The 21,560-nt window shown below is 40.8% G+C and overlaps 2 protein-coding genes across 2 annotated transcripts in view; one reads left to right on the top strand and one right to left on the bottom strand.

Moving 5' to 3' along the window:
- Positions 1-3,940: 3,940 nt before the first annotated feature.
- ghitm (growth hormone inducible transmembrane protein) lies at positions 3,941-14,470 on the bottom strand. The gene is made up of 9 exons (XM_046069635.1): positions 14,362-14,470; positions 13,822-13,986; positions 11,779-11,881; positions 11,440-11,551; positions 11,191-11,332; positions 10,888-10,996; positions 10,486-10,674; positions 4,674-4,845; positions 3,941-4,563 (listed from the first exon to the last, which is right to left on the bottom strand). The coding sequence occupies exons 2-9, from the start codon at positions 13,951-13,953 to the stop codon at positions 4,476-4,478; spliced, it is 1,047 nt and encodes a 348-aa protein (XP_045925591.1). The 5' UTR covers positions 13,954-13,986; positions 14,362-14,470; the 3' UTR covers positions 3,941-4,475.
- Positions 14,471-21,150: 6,680 nt separating this feature from the next.
- LOC123983203 (carbohydrate sulfotransferase 3-like) overlaps positions 21,151-21,560 on the top strand; it is a 7,075-nt gene continuing 6,665 nt past the window's right edge. The window contains exon 1 of the mRNA XM_046069366.1: positions 21,151-21,166. The gene's annotated coding sequence lies outside the window, so the exon portion shown is untranslated. The remainder of the gene's footprint in view (positions 21,167-21,560) is intronic.

Raw genomic sequence — 21,560 nt, 5'->3', positions numbered from 1 at the left:
CTGACTTACTCACTTTGAGGTGCAGACTTGTGCAATTCCTATATTCACAAGTATAAAAATAGAGTCTGACGTTCATTGAAACACTCATACATCATACCGGTTGGCAGCCAATGATAAAATCTGCTCTACTCACAAAAATAAACACTTCACTTTCACAAGAAGTAAAAGTACATTTGTATGAAAAATATATATTTTACAACTGGAATATTACTACTGATTCATTAACATGTAAGCAAACTTTTAATGTTGTAGTGAGTTAAGGTAAGTGTAAAGTAGCATTACAAGTAGGCTACTTCAAAATGTACTTAAATACTTAAATAATGTACTTAGCTGCTATTTAAAGTTGATATTGGAAAAACAATAGTTTAGGAAGTAGGTAAGTTAGCAGAACAAGACTGAGTCCATGCTCCATGCGTTGAGCTACAGCAATGTGCAGTATGAGAAAAATATGGTGTTTTTTGAAAATTAAACCATGTAAACCTGTTTTGCTAAAACCGTAATTAAGATTTTGAACCTGAAAATGAGCATAATCTTTAAGCATGGAAAGTAACGGTTTCAGGCACATATGAACCTGAGTCTCTTATGCATGTCAAAGTGCTTGAGAAGGATGAGTTTTTCAGGTATTGTGGGTTAAAGCGATGAAGCAATAACTAATATAGGCTACCCATACCATTATTTATTGTCATTTGAACTAGTTTCAAGCCTTACACGCACACATATCACGTAAAACCTACATTAAGCAGTAAAAACCTTGGACCATAACCAAATATTAGTCATCAATCTGAAAATGACTGACAAAGAACTTTTATCCCCAGTAATGGCAGATCTCCACGTGCTGAAGCTTTCCCCAATCTCATCCAATACTGCCCTCTTTATCCCTCCCATCTGCAGGGTTTTTCAGTCCACAGTATATATGAATCATACATGTCCTAAACGTGAGCATGATCTGAGAGATTGAAACACTGACTGGGAGCTGTGTGCGCCACGTGTTCATGCTTTAATGAAGCACCTGGATATTTACAGATGTTAGCATCTGTTGCAAGTGCTCTGGTTTGGAGGTTTAATTTTAGAGGAGCAGCCAGATGGTGGACAAGAGGATTACTACGCTAAGCCTTTGTCATCTGCTGCTACACACTGGCTGTTTACAGGCAAATACAAGGTGGACCCCCACCGGTCTCTCATAGTCTGGTCAGAGCGAATGTGGATGACCAATGGTGAAATATGTTCACCAGGTTTTGGCTTATTTTGTAGGAAAACTTAACACCAACATTCCCTGGCATTGATTTTAGACACCGCTCACAATTAATGTCAGCTGCTGCTTGAGTTGCTTATGCATTAGTTGTTTTTGCAGGTAACTGAACTTTTTTGTAATGTTCATGCAAAGTCTAGCAAATACATTTCTTATAGTAGACATCTTAAACTCAATTATTGTTACTATTAGAAGTTTTTCAACTAATTCAATAGATTATCCCATTGTTTGGAATACTACATTCTTTCCAAACATTGTTTGCCCAAAATTATCATATTACAACAGTCTACAATCACGTCAACGACATACTTATATTTGATGTTCAACCAGGGTCATTGTAATTTTATGAAGTAATGTTCTGTTTTAAATGTTCATCATGTGCCTTTCCAAGACGTTCACTGACAAATGAAAGCAGTTTAATAATTGATTTAAGAAGAAATTAGAAGAACCAAAACTCCTCTGTAAAAGGATTCTAACAAAATAAACCACAGGGTGAGAATATGATTTACTATGTATTATATTCTTATTATAGAGCCCACAAATATAAATACGCATTCAGCTAATGATGAGGCCTATAACACGCCACAGAAACATTCACAGTGTAGGGTGGAAACAGCATGTGAACACCAAGGCTAATGACTGACTCGAAAAGCTAAACTAAGTAAAAAAAAGAGTTAAGCTAAGAGTCAGCCAACCTGGAGTCCAATTCATGAGATGAGATTAGAGGTGTTTGTTAGAGCTGCACTGCCTTATAAAAACACAGCAATTTTAATTTTGCTTTTATTAAGAAGCATTGTCTGAGGTGAATCATGCCTAAAATTAAGAATTGTTGACTTGCATGAAGCTGGAAAGGGTTACAAAAGTATCTCTAAAAGCTATGATGTTCATCAGTCCAGGGTAAGACAAATTGTCTATAAATGCAGAAAGTTCAGCACCTTTGCTACCCTCCCTAGGATTGGCCGTCCTGCAAAGATGATTGCACAAGCATAGTGCAGAATGCTCGATGAGGTTAAGAATAAACCAAGAGTGTCAGCTGAAGACTTACAGAAATCTCTGGAATATGCTGACATTTTTGCTAACACTAAAAAAGAATGGAGTTCATGGGAGGACACTACGGAAGAAGCCACTGCTGTCCAAATGTAAGAAAGTATGGGGGAGGGGGCAACATGGTTTGGGGCTACTTTGCTGACCCAGGGCCTGGACGGGTTGATCTCATTGATGGAAAAATGAATTCCTAAGTTTATAAAGACATTTTGCAGGAGAATGTAAGGTTATCTGTCCACCAATTGAAGCTCAACAGAAGATGAGTGATGCAACAGGACAACGACCCAAAGCACAGAAGTAAATCAACAACAGAATGGCTTCAGCAGAACAAAATATGCCTTCTGGAGTGGCCCAGAGAGAGTCCTGACCTCAGTCTGATTGAGATGCTGTGGCATGACCTCAAGAGAGCAATTCACACCAGACATCCCAAGAAAATTGCTGAACTGAAACAGTTTGTAAAGAGGAGTGGTCCAAAATTCCTCCTGACCGTGTTTCAGGTCTGATCTGCAACTACAGTAAACGTTTGTTTGAGGTTATTGCTGCCAAAAGAGGGTCGACCAGTTATTAAATCCAAGGGGTCACATACTTTACCCACCCTGCACTGTGAATGTTTACATGGTGTAAAAACATACAATTGTTTGTGTGGTATTAGTTTAAGCAAACTGTGTTTGTCTATTGTTGTAACCAGTGCTTGAACCGCACTATCCTATTCAATTGCATTGCATGTTTTCTTATTGTGCATTGTTTCATTTGTTATTTAACATTTCTAGTTGCTGTTGTTCAGAACATTTTTAACAAAAGCTTTCAATAAGTGATGGAGACATTCTGATTCTGACCTGTCCCCAGCAAAAATGACATCTATCAGTCAATATTTTTAAATATCCCACCCCATCCAGGCTGTGATTGTTCAGTTCACAACAAGTGACATTGACAAGCTACAGTACATTCAGCACACGGCTGCTTGAGAGAGCTTCTCAATCTCCCTCGTCTCTCTCCTTCGACAGAGATTAGCAGGCAGGCGAGAACGGGAACAGGTGAGTGTAACGTAGCTCCCAGAGAACCTGATATGGAGAGAGCAGAGGAGAGTACCGGAAGATTGGGAGTAGTCCCGGTACGCAAGAAAATGTCCCGGTAAAAATGTCAAGATGCCGGCCCACTTCAAGCACTGGTTGTGACTTAGATGAAGATCAGGTCAAATTTTATGAACAATTTATACAGAAATCCAGGTATTCCAATGGTTTCACGTGCTTTTTCTTGTAACTGTTTATAAATGGCAATAGGTTTTTTCCACATTATTTTGACTTGCCATAGTAGTAAGGGTGGCGATGGCGCAATGGATAAGGCACATAATGCCTTTGGTGTGAGAGACCCAGTTTCAATTCCCTGCTGTGACACATCCACCAATGTGTCCCTGAGCAAGACATTTAACCCCTAGTTGCTCCAGAGCATAGACTGTAGGCCTGTATAAAGAGCTCCAGAGGCGTGCGACCTCTGATATATAGCAATTGTAAGTCACTTTGGATAAAAGCGTCAGCTAAATGAATAAAGGTAAAGTAGCAAAAGCACAGGTGTTACTAATATTAACAATGGTGTTGTCCCAATAAGTCCAGACAAGTAAACCCCCCAAAAAAGAAAACTGCAACATCACACTTTTGAGTTGTTTATTGAATGATTCCATTGTTGAAATTGTTGTAGAAGAAGTGCAATATCAGTGTATTCTGGAGGAAGTGCATACAGCACACTCATTTACTGTACTGAGTCTGGAACAGTCTATGGTTGACATACAGCATGTGTTGCATTTCCCAAATATTCTTGAACTGTCTTATTAGAAACAGAAACACAACTAAGTGCAAATAAATAGAAACCATAAAGGATACATAGGACATCTGGTGCAAATGAAATTATGCAGACCGATTTAACGCTTCTGTAATCCTCAGGATAAACCAGATACTTACACAATCAAGGTAAGACCACTCACTGTGTTCTCAATGTACAACAATCTGTCTTTCTTCTTTGTACCAGAGTGCAATCTTCTTCTTCGCACACTTGCAAAGCATTCATGTTTATTTACCAGTTATATAAGAAGTGTCCCTAATACCTGGCATATGCTGCTAGTAATAAAACATGACTTTGTTCAACTCTGTGGAAGGTAATACTGAAGCTGAAGTCAGAATGTTGCGGTTCACTTCTTTCTGCCGGCGCCGCCGTTGGCCAGAATCATCACCAGTCTCATGAAGATGTTCAATGTGTCCATGTAGATCCCCATACACCTGTAAGATTAAAATGGATATGAGCTCTATACCTTGTAAGTAAATCACTAACATTAATTTGCAGAAACCTGCATTTCAATTCTACTTGAATACTTCCTTGAGTGACTTACGCATTAATGGGGTCGTATTTCTGTACGCCATAGAGTGGGTGTGTCTCTGCCCTCTTGATGACCTTCTGTGTATCATAGAGGAGGAACATGCTAAACAGCACCAGGCCTCCATAGATGGCCACTGAGTACAGGCCTGCTCCAAACGCTGAAGTGGGTGGCAGGAACATTGAGCCTGAAGAAGAAAGGAACATTCGCTGAGAGTTGTATTTTAGGCTTGGGCTTAGAGCTGAGCAATAAAACAATAATGATTGCAATATAATTTTCCTCAATAACAATATAACAAAAGTTCAATAAATGTTCATTTGAATAATTAACAAATTAGCACTTCATCGTTCCATCAAGATATTTATTTTGTTAAGGAAAAGAGACTGAAAAGATTTTATCATAAATGTTCTACCAAGTGTTTGTCATGTTCTGACCATAAAGAATAGTTTAAAATCACAATTAACCATCTAGTTTCTTCAATATTCAAAGTCAAGATTTAAACTCAAAAGAAATAACACCACAACACAGAGCCACTGTAACGCAAATGAAACACATCTGGTTTACACATTCAACGTTTAGTCTGAATATTGAGTGCAGACAATCCTGGAGAATTACTTTGTAACGTGAACAGTGTGTTTCTATGGTTTACCTCATGACTGTGGAACTGGAGGATATAGTTACCGACATTGCGGTAACTTTTCAGAGGTATTAAATCTTGTCTCAAACCATAATGTAATACTGTCAATCAATCAATCACAATTTATTTATAGAGCACTAACAGCAACCATGAAGTAGCACAAAGTGCTGTACAGGTTTACAGGTTATCACATAATGTATACAGTTAAAAACACTAACAAATGAGTTCCTCCAAGTGTCATCATCCTCAAGGGTCAAAAGGCAGATGGAAGAGATGGGTTTTAAGACAAAGTTTTAAAATCAGACAGTTAGGAAGCCTGTCTAATGGTAAGAGGAAGGGCATTCCACAGTTTCGGAGCTGCCACCGCAAAAGCACGGTCCCCTTTAAGTTTGCGATGAGTTTTTGGCACTCTCAGGAGAAGTTTGGATGAAGCAGCTCAGATAAGTAAGGGGTGGCAAGGCCATTCAAGGATTTAAAAGTGAGTAAAGGAAGTTTAAAATCGATCCTAAATTGAATGGGTAGCCAATGGAGTGAACGTAGAACTGGGGAGATGTGTTCATATTTACGTGTTCCCGTTAGAAGACAAGCTGCAGTGTTTTGCACCACCTGGAGACGGCGAGAGACAATCCATTCATCCCAAAAAAAAGTGCATTGCAGTAATCTAGTCTAGTAGTCACAAAGGCGTGCATAACGGTCTCAAAATTCTGCTTAGAAAAAATAGGTTTCAACATCGACAGCTGTCTTAATTGAAAGAAACTAGATTTAACCACTAACCCAACGTGTTTATTCAGTTTCATATCAGCATCAATTTTGACTTCTAGGTCAGTAATGGTCGGCATGACATACTGAGCTAGGGGGCCTAGATCGAGGGGAGACCTCCATCACACCATCAACACCTCCGTCTTGTTTTTATTAAAACTTAAGAAGTTAAGGGCCATCCAAGCCTTTATGTTCTCTAGACATGCAAACAATGGTCAGAGTGTCATCCTTACTCAAATGTACATAGATCTGGCTATCATCTGCATAACAGTGGAAAGAGATGCCATGTTTGGTATGGTCTACCCAAGATGGCGCTGTCTATTGCTGCCTCAGTGTTAGGTGCAGTTTGTTTTGTTTTGTTTTTGTGTGTTCGGCTGTGATTCCCGGAGCTCTTTCACCAGAGAAGAGCTAACAAACATCAGGGGAACAACTCCAGTGTATTTATTTCCCACTTTTATCACGTCATCGGTGGAATTATTGGACATTTTGGTGAAGGGCTCTCTCGTTATTGTTTGCCGAGTGAAGCGCCGTAAGAGAGGGAAACGAGCCGGGTCGCTCGTGCACCTCTGCCAGCAGGGACTCCACACACCGCTACCGGCAATATTTCTCTCCAACGTGCGCTCACTGTGCAACAAACTGGAAAAACTTCAGCTACTGGTGGGGAAAAACAGAGACTTTTATTCATCTACTGTGCTTCACTGAGATGTGGCTGTGTGGATCAATACCGTACTGCAGCTGCAGCTGGCTGGCTTCCAACTCTACAGAGTGGATCACGACACAGAGCTCTCCGGCAAAACAAAAGGTGGAGGTATCCATTTTTATATCAACAATGGCTGGTGTACCGACCTGACAGTGATTCAGCAGCACTGTTCTCCTAATCCGGAATTTTTAATCATAATCGGTGTTTACATTCTGCCGCACGTCAACGTGCACGACACACAGCTTATGCTTGCTGACCAAATACTGTGTGTGGAGCAGACAAACCCGGACTCCCTTGTTTTTGTTCTTGGTGACTTTAACAAAGTAAACCTCAGCCAAGAACTCCCCAAATACAGACAGTTTATAAAGTGTTCAACCAGAGACGGGAACACTTTGGATCACTGTTACACCACAGTTAGCAGTGCCTATCATGCCGTTACACGCGCTCCACTGGGACACTCTGATCATGTCATAAAACTCTGTAAACCTGTAGTGAGGACATCAAAGAAATGGACCAGTGAAGCTGTAGAGGAACTTCAGGCATGTTTGGACTGTACTGACTGGGATGTTTTCAGGACTGCTACAAATAATCTGGATGAGTTTACAGAGGCTTTGACGTCCTACATCAGCTTCTGTGAGGACAGCTGCATTCCAACACGCACCAGTGTGAGTTATAACAATGACAAACCCTGGTTCACAGCTAATCTCAGGCAGCTGAGGTTGGAAAAGGAAGAAGCATTTAGGAGTGGTGACCGGGCCAGGTTTAAGGAGTCAAAGAACAGGTTTAGCAAGGCAGTGCGAGATGCTAACAGCTGTATGCAGAGAGACTACAACACCAGTTCTCAAGGAATGACTCTGCTTCTGCCTGGAGAGGATTCAGACAGATCACCAACTACAAACCTAAATCCCCCCACTCCATAAAGACTCACGCCTTGCCAACGAGTTGAACTAGTTTTACTGTCGCTTTGAAAGACAATGGGACAGACCTGACACCATCCCCTGTCACACCACTGACCAGCCACAGTCCACCATCTCATCCCCCAACCCCTCCCCCTCTCTTACCATCCTGGAGAGGGACGTCAACAGACTGTTCAGGAGGCAGAAACCGCGCAAAGCATCTAGGCCAGACTCTGTCTCCCCATCCACCCTGAAGCACTGTGCTGATCAGCTGTCTCCGGTGTTCACAGACATTTTTAACACCTCACTGGAGTCATGTCATGTGCCAGCCTGCTTCAAAGCATCCACCATCATCCCTGTCCCCAAAAAACCAAGGACCACTGGACTAAACAACTACTGACTCGTCGCCCTGACCTCTGTGATAATGAAGTCTTTTGAGCGCCTTGTGTTGTCCCACCTTAAATCCACCACAAACCCCCTCTCTGGACCGCCTGCATTTTGCCTATAGAGCCAACAGTTCTATAGATGATGCAGTTAACATGGCCCTTCACTACATCATCCAGCACCTGGACTCCCCAGGACCCTGTTTGTGGATTTCAGCTCTGCTTTCAACACCATAATCCCGGCCCTGCTGCAGGACAAGCTATCCCAGCTGAACATGCCTGACTCCACCTGCAGGTGGATCACTGACTTCCTGACAGACAGGAAGCAGCACGTGAAGATGGGAAAACAAGGTCTCAGATTCCAGGACCATCAGCACCAGTTCCCCTCAAGGCTGCGTTCTTTCCCCTCAGCTCTTCTCCCTGTATACCAACAGCTGCACCTCCAGTCACCAGTCTCTCAAACTCCTGAAGTTTGTGGACGACACCACCCTCATTGGGCTCATCTGGTGGGGACGAGTCCGCCTACAGGTGGGAGACCGACCATCTGGTGTCCTGGTGCTCAACGCTCTGAAGACAGTGGAGATGGTTGTGGACTTCAGGAAGAGCCCCCCCCCCCACATCATCCTGAGTGACTACCCTGTCGCCACTGTGGACTCCTTCCGCTTCCAGGGCACCATCATCTCTCAGGACCTCAAGTGGGAGCTAAACATCACTTCCCTCACCAAGAAGGCCCAGCAGAGGATGTACTTCCTGCGGCAGCTGAAGAAGTTCAGCCTGCCAAAGACAATGATGGTGCACTTCTACACCGCCATCAATGAGTCCATTCTCACCTCCTCTATCACCATCTGGTATGCTGCTGCCACTGCCAGGGACAAGGGCAGGCTGCAATCTTACTTGTCTTCAGGACCTGTATGCCTCCAGGACTTTGAGGCGAGCAGGAAAGATGGCAGCTGACGCCTCCCATCCAGGTCACAAACTGTTTCAGACTCTCCCCTCTGGCAAGAGGCTACGTTCCATCAGGACCAAAACCTCTCACCACAAATACAGTTTCTACCCGTCTGCAGCTAGCCTCATCAACAAGGCCCGGGCTCCCCACTAACACTCCCCCCCTTTGAAATAATACAATCGTCTCTGCACATGTAAATATCACTTCATGTCATACCATGCACAAACCTGGCACATTGCACATATTTGTTGTTATTTGTAAATCGTTTATAAATCATTATTTTTTTATACTGTCAGTTGTATTATTTTTCTCTATTCTTCTGTTATTCTTATATAACTTGCATTTGTTTATTACATATTTCTACATCCATTTATGTCAGCTGTATGTCTGTCTGCGTGTATCATCACCAAAGCAAATTCCTTGTATGTGTAAAACACTACTTGGCAATAAAGCTCCTTCTGATTATGAGTCTTCTGATTCTGATGTTTCCTATTTAGCAAAGCTAAGGATGAGATAAAGTGAAAAGAGAAGAGGACCTAGAATAGAGCCTTGCGGGATGCCACAGGAGAGATGGGCCCTGGTAGACGCAGAGTCACCACAGTTGACACTGAATGTCCTACCTTTAAAGTAGGATCGAAACCATTTTAGGGCTATGCCTGTAATGCCCACCCATCGCTCTAAACGAGAGACCAGAATTTTGAGGGTTTCAACTGCCCAACAATTTCTTGTAATGCAGACAGCGTAACAGGTTCAAATTTTGTAAAAGAAAAAGGGGCAGGGCATTCAGCAAAGAAAGACTGATCGTAAGCTGAGGGTGTGATATGAGCTCTGATAGTATTGACTTTGTCAGTAAAGAAATTTAGGAATTTGCTGGACGTTAAGAACAGAATCAATGGTTTTAAATAAAACATGAGGTTTGCTATAGTTTGCCATAATGATTTCAGAAAAGTACTTTCTTTTAGCCTCTTTCAGGGTTGTTTGATATAGGCGCCAGCAGTCCCTTAATATTTTGAGAGAGACATGTAATTTGTCCTTCTTCCATTTCCGCTCAGCCCTGCGGCATTCACATCTGACAGTGCGAGCCTTGTCATCTAACCAGGGCTCTTTTTTTCTATTGGGCTGTCTAAATTTTAGTGGAGCGACTGTCCATTATCATTTGACAGGTGGAGTCAAACCATTTGCTGAAGCCCTCTGGATCACTTCTCAGAGTCCAGTAGGACGCGTTTTTGGCTAAAGGCGGATGAGAATTTAACAGCAGTGGAGGGGCTAATAACTCGGCAGCATTTAGCAGTAGCGCAAGGTCTGACTGTATTATAGGCCAAGTCAGTCTCAAATAAAACAGGCTTGTGGTACTGTGGAGGGTTTAAGTGTCATGAGTGTCATTCATCCTCATCGACATCTCATTCAATGTGGCGTTTCTCAATCATATTTTATCATCTTATTTAAACTGTCTGTAGTGCATCTGAGACAGGGTTTGTGATGTGCAAGTTAGTGTATTATACTAACCAATAGAGGAAGCGAAGACAACTCCAAAGCCGACAGCCAATGGTCCACCCATATTGAGGAACTTCTCACTTGGGGCACACATGGCCACAGTAGACAGACCTCCCACAATACCTGCTGTGTACCAGGCAGCCCTAATCATCAGAGGCCCTCCCAGGAGAGTGAGTGGAGCGATGACAGCGCCCATCACACCTTATCAATAAACAAAGCAAAAAGACAACTGAATACTACATTCAAAACAAACAATAACAGTAACAAAACAGACCTGTGACTTATGTCTAGATTTAGACAGAGATTTCAAATAGACAGCCTTTACATGACTGCCCTCCAGTGTTCAGTTTAGACAAGTACATGTGGGAGAACGTAACAGAATAATTGTTTCCCACGAGACATTGTCCTACAAACCTGCGTGGAGCATCCAAGCAAGGTGTTTGGGCACTGGACTGTGCTCATATGAAACGGACCTGACCAGCATGCCGGCACCAATCATAGCCGCGAAGGTTGCTCCAATAGCCTGAGTTAAAACAGACATTTAGGTTAATAACCTGTAAATGCACCTAAAAATGTAAATACACTTGAGTAGCTATCTAAGTGTACTGATATTAGTAAACCACTTTCAATTTAATCAAATAAATGTTCCATTGCAGTGAGAACTAAAAAAAACCCCACATCTATCTCTGTTGGGTCCACTTGAGTTATAAAGCTTACCAGCCAGGATCCTCTCATCATCAGACCCATAAGTGCCGGGGTCCTGCTCACTGCTACAGCTGACAAAGCTGTCAGTCCAACACTGCCTGCAAAGTACATGTACGTGGAATGGATCCTGTCCTTCACATACTGAGGCCAGATGCTGCACAGAGAGGGAAGACCCAGTTGACTATGACGCTCTTGAAAGGTAACAAACACTTTCCATAAACCTGTGGTAAAGAGCTGCCAGAACAAAAAGCTGTTACTCACACTGCTTTCTCAATGGCACCAATTTCATTGGACATGCCGAGTCCATAGTAGCACAGAGCTCCAAGGCCAACTGCAGCACCTCCGGCCAGAAAAATTCTTCCCATGCTGTCAACTGTGGATGCATTTTTTTTTTTTTAGATACACTTCAATATGTAATAAACCTAAACACTCAAAAAATCGTACTAATAATGTGACAGGGGCTGTCACCTGTACAAGTTTTGATTTGTGCTTCAAAGACATTTTGGCATTATGACAATTTAGGTAACCATCAAATAAGGCTCCAAACTAAATAAAATATATGTTGCGGATTGTTTAAAATAGTATGTAATAGTACATTACTTCTAATGGCGGTATCTGTTGCTGGCTCAAAAGCTGCTTCTTGGAGCTGGTCTCTAGCCATCTTCCCACGGCGGAAACCAAATCTGGCCTTAGAGGAATAACCCTGGTGAAAGAAAAATAAATTTTACACAAAACTAAAATTGTTGATTTGGTGGATAGTATTTTATACACAACCTTATTAATCAAAACTGAAAACAATCAGGGAGTGAACATGCATTTGACCAATGTCAATTTGCCCACAAACTAAATGCACCATTTTATTGAACTTAATTTCTTTTACCATTTCACAGTCAAAGTGTTTTGCTTGCCTTTTTATTGAGACAAACTTCAACTGAGAACAAAAGGTGTTCAGATTAATTAAAGGGACTGATGGGACAAGACGCTTGCAATAAGGTTCAAATTTGTGACCCATCAACAACAGGACACTTTTTTGTCTTGACTTATGTCAGACATTTGAATTGCTGCCAAAATATCTAATTCTATAAGTAAGTTTACATAACAAAATGGAGATGAGGGCTTTTCTGGCATTTAGGATGTTTCTGTCCAATTTATAGATGGTGTGTCCTGCCTTCACCAGTAAAAGATACATAAACAATAAAAATATGCATGATAAACTGCTAATATGTCTTGTCAAGGAAACACAGAATTGGATTTATTAAAATATCAAAGGGATTTTAGGGTTAGTGTATAATAAGAAATGTTTTGGGGTGTTTACATTCAGTGTTCACTATGTGATGTATTTTGTAGTTAAAGGTTCAGTGTGTAATATTTCTGAGGATTTATTGACAGAAATGCAATATAATATCTATCACTATGTTTTCAGTGGTGTATAAAGACCTTACATAATGAACCATTATGCTTTTATTACCTTAGAATGAGACATTTTTATCTACATAACCGCGGTCACCCCCTTCTATGGAGGTCGTAGTATTGTGTCGTCATGTTTCTACAATAGCCGACAACGGACAAACAGCGCTACAGAGCGTGTTTCGTCATTACGGCGTTCTTCTTCTGCCCTGGTGGAAAACGTATATTTATTTTACTGCTAATAGTGACACATAACATGACCGTGTGCCTATCAAGTGACCAATAATGAATACTTTCCCGAATTTGCATTAAAAAAAAAAAAGTTTTTTTGGATAGTGCTTTGCCACTGTGCACACAAATGCGTAATTTGTACTTTCACATGCTAAATGCCCATTAAAAACATAGCACCGTTTTACCACAAGCAGAAATTATGGCTGTCAATACTACTTTGCGTTTCTGTTTTTGGTAAGATTTGCAGATTGCTTATGTTATTAATTAAGCAAAGCGAGAAGAGCCTTAATACTCACCTAACAATGCATTTGTAAACTTCATGTATTATGTGGTTTATAATGGACTGTGGTGCAGAAACAGTGAGGCTTCCATTTTCCTGTTATCTGTCAGTGGTCATACTCGATGTACAAGATGTGATAGTTTTTGAGATGTTCTTCATTTACTTTGGTTTGTTAGTCCAGATGAGCCAAGTATGATTACAGTACAGTAAAATAATGTATTACAAGAGAATGAAACTTCATTTCTTGATGTCTCTGTTGTTTAATGAACAAGTAACAATAATATTACAATACTAATGGTTTTACTGAATAATCAAGTAAATATAATTTCTTAATATATCTATGTAAAGAAACCTGTTTTCTTGACTGGCAGCTCTCCGCTATCTCACATAGGCCATATTTTGTCCTGTCTCAGGCACCATAGCTACACAACTCGCTTGGATAGGGGAGGGGGGTGCAATTAGCAACTCTCACCACTAGATGCCATAAAAAAAACTTACAAATTGAACCTTTAAAACTATGTTTTAATTTATTTGTATTTCAATATCTGCTTCTGTTACCAAAGATTAATGAGAGTTGTTTTTTTTTTTAACATAGCCTACTATTAGTAAGAGTGGTAAAAAGCAAGTAGGATGTGTGTGGCACTGGTAGGGTCATAATGAAGCGTGAATGTATCTAAGCTTAGAGAAATGTGAGAGAGCCAAGGATGCCAGTAACTTTATGGTACCTGGTGCGGCCTGAGCAGAGGTGGACAGGCTTTCAGGGTGGGTGTTCTCAGGGCTGGGGAGCCCTGTGACAGCACAGGACGGAGCCCGGTGAGAGGAAGACCCCTCAGACACGTTAGCCTCGCCACCAACATGGTAACAATATATTATCCTGTAACTTTAGCAGTCTGAAACATAAAATGATCGTCATGTAACGTTAACGTTACAGTAACTGAGAGACAGTCATGTAACACAGTGTTTGAACACAAGTATATGTTACGATGAGAGTCACAAAGCAACAACGTAAAAGTACTTAAGCAATAATACTGTCCAGTTAGTTACACAAATAATCGATATCATAATATTTCAGGTTAGTTAACTTAGCAGGCTAACATTAGCTAGCACGACACAACTGCGTAACGTTAGACTTATTTCACTAAAAAGTCATTGGGGACTAACATTACGTTAGCTGTATTTAGTATAGCCAACTAAATTAAATATCACCATTTAATGCACTTTCTGATACACGACTACTCATTTCAAGAAGCTTAGATGTTACATACCGAGACAGCAACGTTCGTCGTTCACCTTTCTAGAAACAAGTGCGCAGCTTTCTGACGCAATTGTTTTGCAACCTTCGTGAAAAGTCTCTGTTAGTGCGTCATCATTAAGCGACAGGTTTGATGGGAATTGTCGTTCTGAGTCGGGCTGCGTTTTATAATCCTTTCATAGGCTACTGTAATAAGTGGTTGAAGAAATATACAGATATCCTAGCAAATAACAATACCAACACAAATACTCCTTTACAAGTCCTGCATTCAGTAACGTAATAGTACAGATGTTTAATGGATTAATCAGCAAAAGTTTTTTAACATAGGTAAAGCTATTTACCTATATATAAGCTAAAGTAAAAGTATGACACTCAAAATGCTCAATGGCAACTTTTAGTGTGAATTAATTAAACACTATATTGTTGTTTATTCCTACTGATGCAATAATTTGCAAGAGCTATGTGGAGTCCACCATGTCTTCAACCTGAGCCTGAGTCTCCAAAGGTTCCCTGTGCTGTGGAAGACATCTTGCCTCGTGCCTGTGCCAAAGACGGCACGTCCCAGTGACTCCAAGGACTACAGACCTGTGGCACTGACCTCCCACATCATGAATACCATGGAGAGACTGGTTCTGGATCAGCTGCGGCCCATGGTCAGACCTCTCCTGGACCCACTCCAGTTCGCCTACCAACCATGACTGGGAGTTGAGGACACCATCATCTTCCTGCTCAACAGCACCAACGCCCACCTGGATAAGCCGGCGAGCACTGTGAGGGTCATGTTTTTTGACTTCTCCAGTGCTTTCAACACCATCCAGCCGGCCCTGCTGGGTGAGAAGCTGACAGCGAAGCAGGTGGATGCCCCCCTCGTGTCCTGGATTGTTGACTACCTGACTGGCAGACCACAGTATGTGCGCCGGTAACACTGTGGGTCAGACAGCGTGGTCAGCAACACCGGGACCCCGCAGGGGATTGTCCTCTCTCTCCCTTCCTCTTCACCATCTACACCACGGACTTCAACTACCACACAGAGTCCTGCCATCTTCAGAAGTTTTCTGATGACTCTGCTGTGGTTGGATGTATGAGCAAGGGTGACGAGGCTGAGTACAGAGCTGTGGTGGGGGACTTTGTCACATGGTGCGAGCAGAACCACCTACGATCTAAGGAGAGCCAAGGCACCAGTGACCCCTGTTTCCAATGTCAGTGTGGACATTGTGGAGGATTACAAATACCCGGGAGTACACAGTGACAATAAACTGGACTGGGCCAAGAACACTTAAGCCCTTTACAGGAAGGCTGTCTCTATTTTCTAAGGAGGCTGAGGTCCTTCAACATCTGCAGGACGATGCTGAGGATGTTTTATGAGTCTGTGGTGGCCAATGCTATTTATTCACTAGTACTTTTTGGTTCACCATAATAATTCTTAATAATGTAAATATTGTATATACCCACACTCTTTTATATTTGTCTTTATATTTTATATTTATACTCTTATATTTATATACTCTTTATCTATCTACCTTGACAAGTGTGCAATTGTGACAAAGGAATTTCCCTTCAGGGATCAATAAAGTATTTCTAATTCTGATTCTGATTCTGAAGAAATGATGTGTCACTGTTGTAAATGTTCATGTTAAACACTAGGAAATGGCTGGAACTCTGTTACAAGGGAACAAGACAATCTGGCACACACATCAGGAAGGAGTATGTTTATATACACAATGGTTGCAGTCAAAAAGTGAAAAAAAAACAAACATCCTTTCTAACCACTTTTCCTTGACCTTGATGGAAAACGTCATGAGGTCAAGAAAGATGTGAAGGAGAATTCGTTGACTTAGGAAAAGACACACAGTATTCAGAGAATCCGACCACACTTACTCTAGGCTTAATTTTCAAAACAAACTTTATAACACATGAAAGATAAGTACAGTGACAAACTCAATGCTATACAAAAATAGTAAGGTTTACTGTACAACACAGAGTCACACTTCTTAAGAAAGGATGTTTTGAATGTATACAAAGGGCACATTAAACCATAAATTACTCTAGGAAGTAATTAGATGGTTGTTAAAAATAAAAACAAAACAAATTCAAATGTTGAAATTAATAATATAACCAATATACAAGTAGAGAGAGTTGAGCCATTAAAAATAGTAATTTAATACAAATAAGTAACAAGAACAAGGGGCTGGAAAATTATATCAAGTAGCCTATATAAACTTTGATGGAATGGAATTTCTTTATTTACTTTGTTATTTTAAGTGTTGCTACTGCAAGGAATTGTGGAACGGCATTATCTCCATTCCTTTCGTAAAGGATGGTACAGTGTACATTATGCTAAAGGTGATAAGAAAGGAAGCATTGAAGCACCTTCCTTTAGCTTTTAGAGAATTCGACCAGCTCTTGTCATGGCTGCCACCTAAATACTTCTGGGTCATTTCACTCAGTTTAAAACCTTCCTAAGCAAAAAAGACTAATCGACCGCAGCCTAGGACAGGTGACACAGGTGGAGCACATTATGACGGGGACAGGTTATCACACATTGCGGGAAGGCAGACAAAAGACAACGAGACACACGATGAGTAGCCTAACCCACACAAAACAGGAAGTGGCTACAAACTGGCTAGAGACAAATAAACTGAGCTCATGACCTAACAGCGAGAGCTGGACATGACAGTAATAGCTTCTGTGATGACCGTCTTCAGTTTTCTTTTAGATAATTTTCAGGAAGTTGGGTGCAGCAGTGTAAACATTTTTCTACTTGTATTTATAAAACAAACAAACAAACACATGATGGTCAGAAAGCAGTGCCTTTTGTGCATCTCTTGTGCACTCTTGACACTTCAGCATGCAATAGCTTCACTTATTTTTGCTGAAAAGTTTTTGTTTGATGGTGACTGTAACTGGCTCATACTTTAATGTCCACTATTGTTTTAAATCTCAGTGTGACAGCTTATACATACATTAGAGTAATATAGCTGTAAGGTATTCATTTGAATTTTAATATGTTTTGGTCATGGGGCCTGCCATTATAGCCTCACTGAGTGAATAAAATTTGATCTACAGTATTGATTCAGTGACTTTCAGTGTTTGGGATATGGGCTCTTCTACTATTTTGTATTTTCTTTTTAGAAGGATGATTGAAGAGGCACTCATCTCGTAATATTGTTGAGGACACTGTAAGTTTTGTTTAAGCAGATAAATAACTAAATAAAACACTGGATCAAAATTACTTAACCACGAATAGAAGCATTCACTAACAACTGTATCTGCTTAAAAGGATCCACAGGGGCTATCTGTAGATGCTAACCTAATGAAAACATAAATAACTTCAGAGACAGATGAAAAAGAGCATTACTAGTCAATATATTTCTGACTAAAAATAATAAATTGATCCTTTATTTCTAGTAACTCTGACTTGTTTCTCTTTTTCAACATACAGAATAGATTTTGGGGCTGTTCTAGTATATTTAAATCAATATATAATCATATTCCTTTACTTTACCAACCCCTCTAAATGTTTCCTTGTTGCAGCTTGATACCACTGTGGTTCCACTTATGTCAGATCATGATCTTGCCAACTACATACCCTGTTACAGTTATAGATTAGCAGTTGTGGCCTTCTCCCGTAAACACCAGTCATCGGACAGAGACGGGGAGGATAGAAAGCATAATTTGTTTGAATAGTGAACCTTTCCGCAATGAAAAAAATGCAGAGAAGAACTTTCAGAGAAACACATGGGTAAACTCTTGTGCTAAGAAAAAAACCAGGAGAATTGAACTAGGCTGGCAAGGCATGTTAGTATAGACACATTCTATAAAGATGAACAACCTCCTTCAGGTGATATTCAACAGACCAGTGGGGAGCTGGTACCAACTGTCCTGGTGGTTTTAGATGACACAAACATTACAGACACAAATATTGTCCAAGACCGATCACCAACCAAACACGTTATGTTGTGAGTGAGCATAGCGAAGGGAACAAGGAAACTACTAACTAGTTCAGAGAATAACTTAAATGTGAGTGACAACCAGACTGAGGACAGCTTTTAAGAGGTTTTCATAGGGGTAGCAATTCCTCAAGAGTGAAGCTAGCTTGGCTGCTTTTGGTCATCCAGAAATTATGAACAAAGTGAAAATTAAACTCCCTAATGGAGCTTTTGAAAAGAGAATAGGCTCAGGTGTCATCCGAGAGTGCTTATCTGAAATTCTGAAATGAGGTCTACAGCAGATTCACTGTGGGTGCCAATGTAAAGGCCCCCTACCTCAGATGCGAGTGCCAAACCCATGAGTGGCAAGCCATTGGAAGAATACTTGTCAAAGGCTGGCCTTTGACAACACTAAAGCGCATGGAAGACATCTTGAAGTTCCCACTGTCCATGAATGCAGCACATAGCTGTGTGGCCACACACCTTAAAAGATATGCTGGGGAACTGGTTTTATTGAAGCCAGCATATTTCAGTGTCATCCAAACACATGTGGATGCATTCTCATGTTACCAATAAAGAACTATCCAGATCTCTGCAATGATTTGAATGCGATTCTGAAAAAGTTAGTTTGGGTGATGGACATAGTATAAACCAGACACATCACTTAAATGATGTGGAGAAACCATTCATAGTTTAGTTGCATTACAGTAATGAGTGTTGAAGCATTTTGGTTGTCCAGTGCAATTTATAAGCAAAAAAGCTCACAGCACAGCAGCCGTCTCATTCTGTCATTTTTGTAGTTCATGTATTCTGCTGCATTCATCCTGGTCCATTGTCATTTGTTCTGGTTTTAGTCCGCTTGTCGGTCTGTCTTGTCTGTGTCCCCATCTGTTTCTATATTTTGATTGTAGTATGTTTGGGTGCCTGTCTGTGTCAAGTTACGTTTTTGTCTTTGAGTGCTTTATCTTCTTCAGTCAGTGTTTCAGTGTCGTGCTCTGTTTCCCCTTTGTAGTTGTCTGCGTTCACTGTCTGTGTCTAGTTTTGCTTCCCATTCAGTTTTATGACTTTTACTTATACCTGTTCTGTGTTCCTGACCCACTCATTTGCTGTGGTATTTAATGCCTATGTTCAGTTCAATCCAGGGGAGGGACTTGGCAGATAATTTCCTTGTGTTTTATCACATGTTGTGTGTCCTGTTCCTTTGTGTATTTCCTACTGTTGCGTCTCTGCCTGTTGTGGATTATGTGTTGCACTGTATGGATATTGGATATCACCTGCACCACTTCGCGTACAGCTTAAGTTTCCGTAAGTGTAAAATGAAGATCACTAACTGTACTCTGCTCTTTTTTGTCTCCTTTCTGCACTTGACAAAAACCCTGAAAAAACCTGTCTTCTGTGCCAACAATTTGTACTGTAAATTACATTACTGTTTACGTAACACATGTGGACAAAAAAGTATAGTTTGTTTTCATTTAATCTACATTTTGTTAAAAATACCCTTTATCTGTCAGTCTTAAATAAAAGGTTAGGAATTCAGTTTTAGTGTCAAGTATGATTTTGTTGCAGGTGTCAGTTTGTAATTATTTATGAAAAGAGCTGCAATGTGTGACGGCAGTCAGTTTTTTACTGCTTCAGTATATGTTGCAAAAAAACCCACTTTAGGTTTGCATAGACAGGCAACTCCATAAAGCTTCAAGTTAAGTGTTCAAAGTGTTGAATGACAAAGTATTTTCAAATTGACTCACCAGATGGTGTTCTTGATAGTTATACAGAAATGATTGTCATGTGATGTAACAGTTATGTTAACAATAGTCATAGCTTTCTATAATTCACAGCAAATATTGTCAAGCAATGGCTGTTTAATGCAGTTGAAACTTCCTGCATTTCTAAATGGGCCCAATGTTTAAAGCTACTTCAAATTAAACATCTAACTACGCAAAAAGGTGATTTTCTAATGATGACACGCGTGAGAAAGGTGTAGCTCTCAGGCCAAATCTACAAAAATAAACCAACAAAAGAAATCTTATCATTGCCATCTCATGACACTACTATGTCGAAGTGCAAGAGCAGCAAAAATGTCACTGTATGACATTCTGAAGATAAAAATAAAACTTGATTAGGTGAGTTCTCTCCATTGTACATGGATGAGAAAAATTGGGCTCATCTCTCATCATTCAGTCTGCAGAGGAGTTGATTGGTTGCCAACTTCCATCTCTTCAGGACCTGTACACCTCCAGGACTCTGAGACGTGCAGGAAAGATTGCGGCTGATCCCTCCCATCCCGGACACAAACTTCCTCAACAACGCCCGGGTCCCCACTGTCACTGACTCTCATGCCTCCCTCCCCAAACCGCTAGGTGGAGTGCTTGCCTCTTATTTTCTTGCCACTACATCAATATATAAGGCTTTTAAAAATTTCAAAAGTAACAGCAGATAACAAAAATACAAAAATAACAGCAGAGATTTATAACGTTATCAGCCCGGTACCCCGTCGTTTACAGTGTTTAGCCTATAACGTTTGTTTGCGATCTATTATTACCTGAAACAGGGTCAATGTGAGGGATGGTGGCAGTGCGCCTCCTGCCCGAAGCTCCGCTCCTTCGGACCAAAGTTTCGCATGTGATTCACTAAGACTTGTCATTCAGTTAACCGGGCACCCTGACCTGTAGCCTCCTCCAACATGGCTCCATCTGATCCACAGGTTTTACTCACCAAAACTGGTCAAGCTACTTTTTTTGGACGGGATTGTTTTTCGTCACACAAGTGAAGTAGATCTCGGGGAGTGATGGAATTAATTTATATCCGGAGTCGCTCTTTGAGGAAAGGCTGAGCAACTTCACGGGTTAACCGAAGCCAGGACGCCTTTAGACACCGCAGCTCATCATGAGGGTGGGTACAGAGAGCAAACAAACTGTTCCACATACACTACCGTTCAAAAGTTTGGGGTCACATTGAAATGTCCTTATTTTTGAAGGAAAAGCACTGTACTTTTCAATGAAGATAACTTTCAACTAGTCTTAACTTTGAAGAAATACACTCTATACATTGCTAATGTGGTAAATGACTATTCTAGCTGCAAATGTCTGGTTTTTGGTGCAATATCTACATAGGTGTATAGAGGCCCATTTCCAGCAACTATCACTCCAGTGTTCTAATGGTACAATGTGTTTGCTCATTGGCTCAGAAGGCTAATTGATGATTAGAAAACCCTTGTGCAATCATGTTCACACATCTGAAAACAGTTTAGGTCGTTACAGAAGCTACAAAACTGACCTTCCTTTGA

The sequence above is a fragment of the Micropterus dolomieu genome, linkage group LG14 (assembly GCF_021292245.1).
Source record: "Micropterus dolomieu isolate WLL.071019.BEF.003 ecotype Adirondacks linkage group LG14, ASM2129224v1, whole genome shotgun sequence".
Taxonomy (NCBI): domain Eukaryota; kingdom Metazoa; phylum Chordata; class Actinopteri; order Centrarchiformes; family Centrarchidae; genus Micropterus; species Micropterus dolomieu.
Note: the sequence above shows the minus strand (reverse complement) of the source record. Positions and strands in the feature narration are given on the sequence as shown.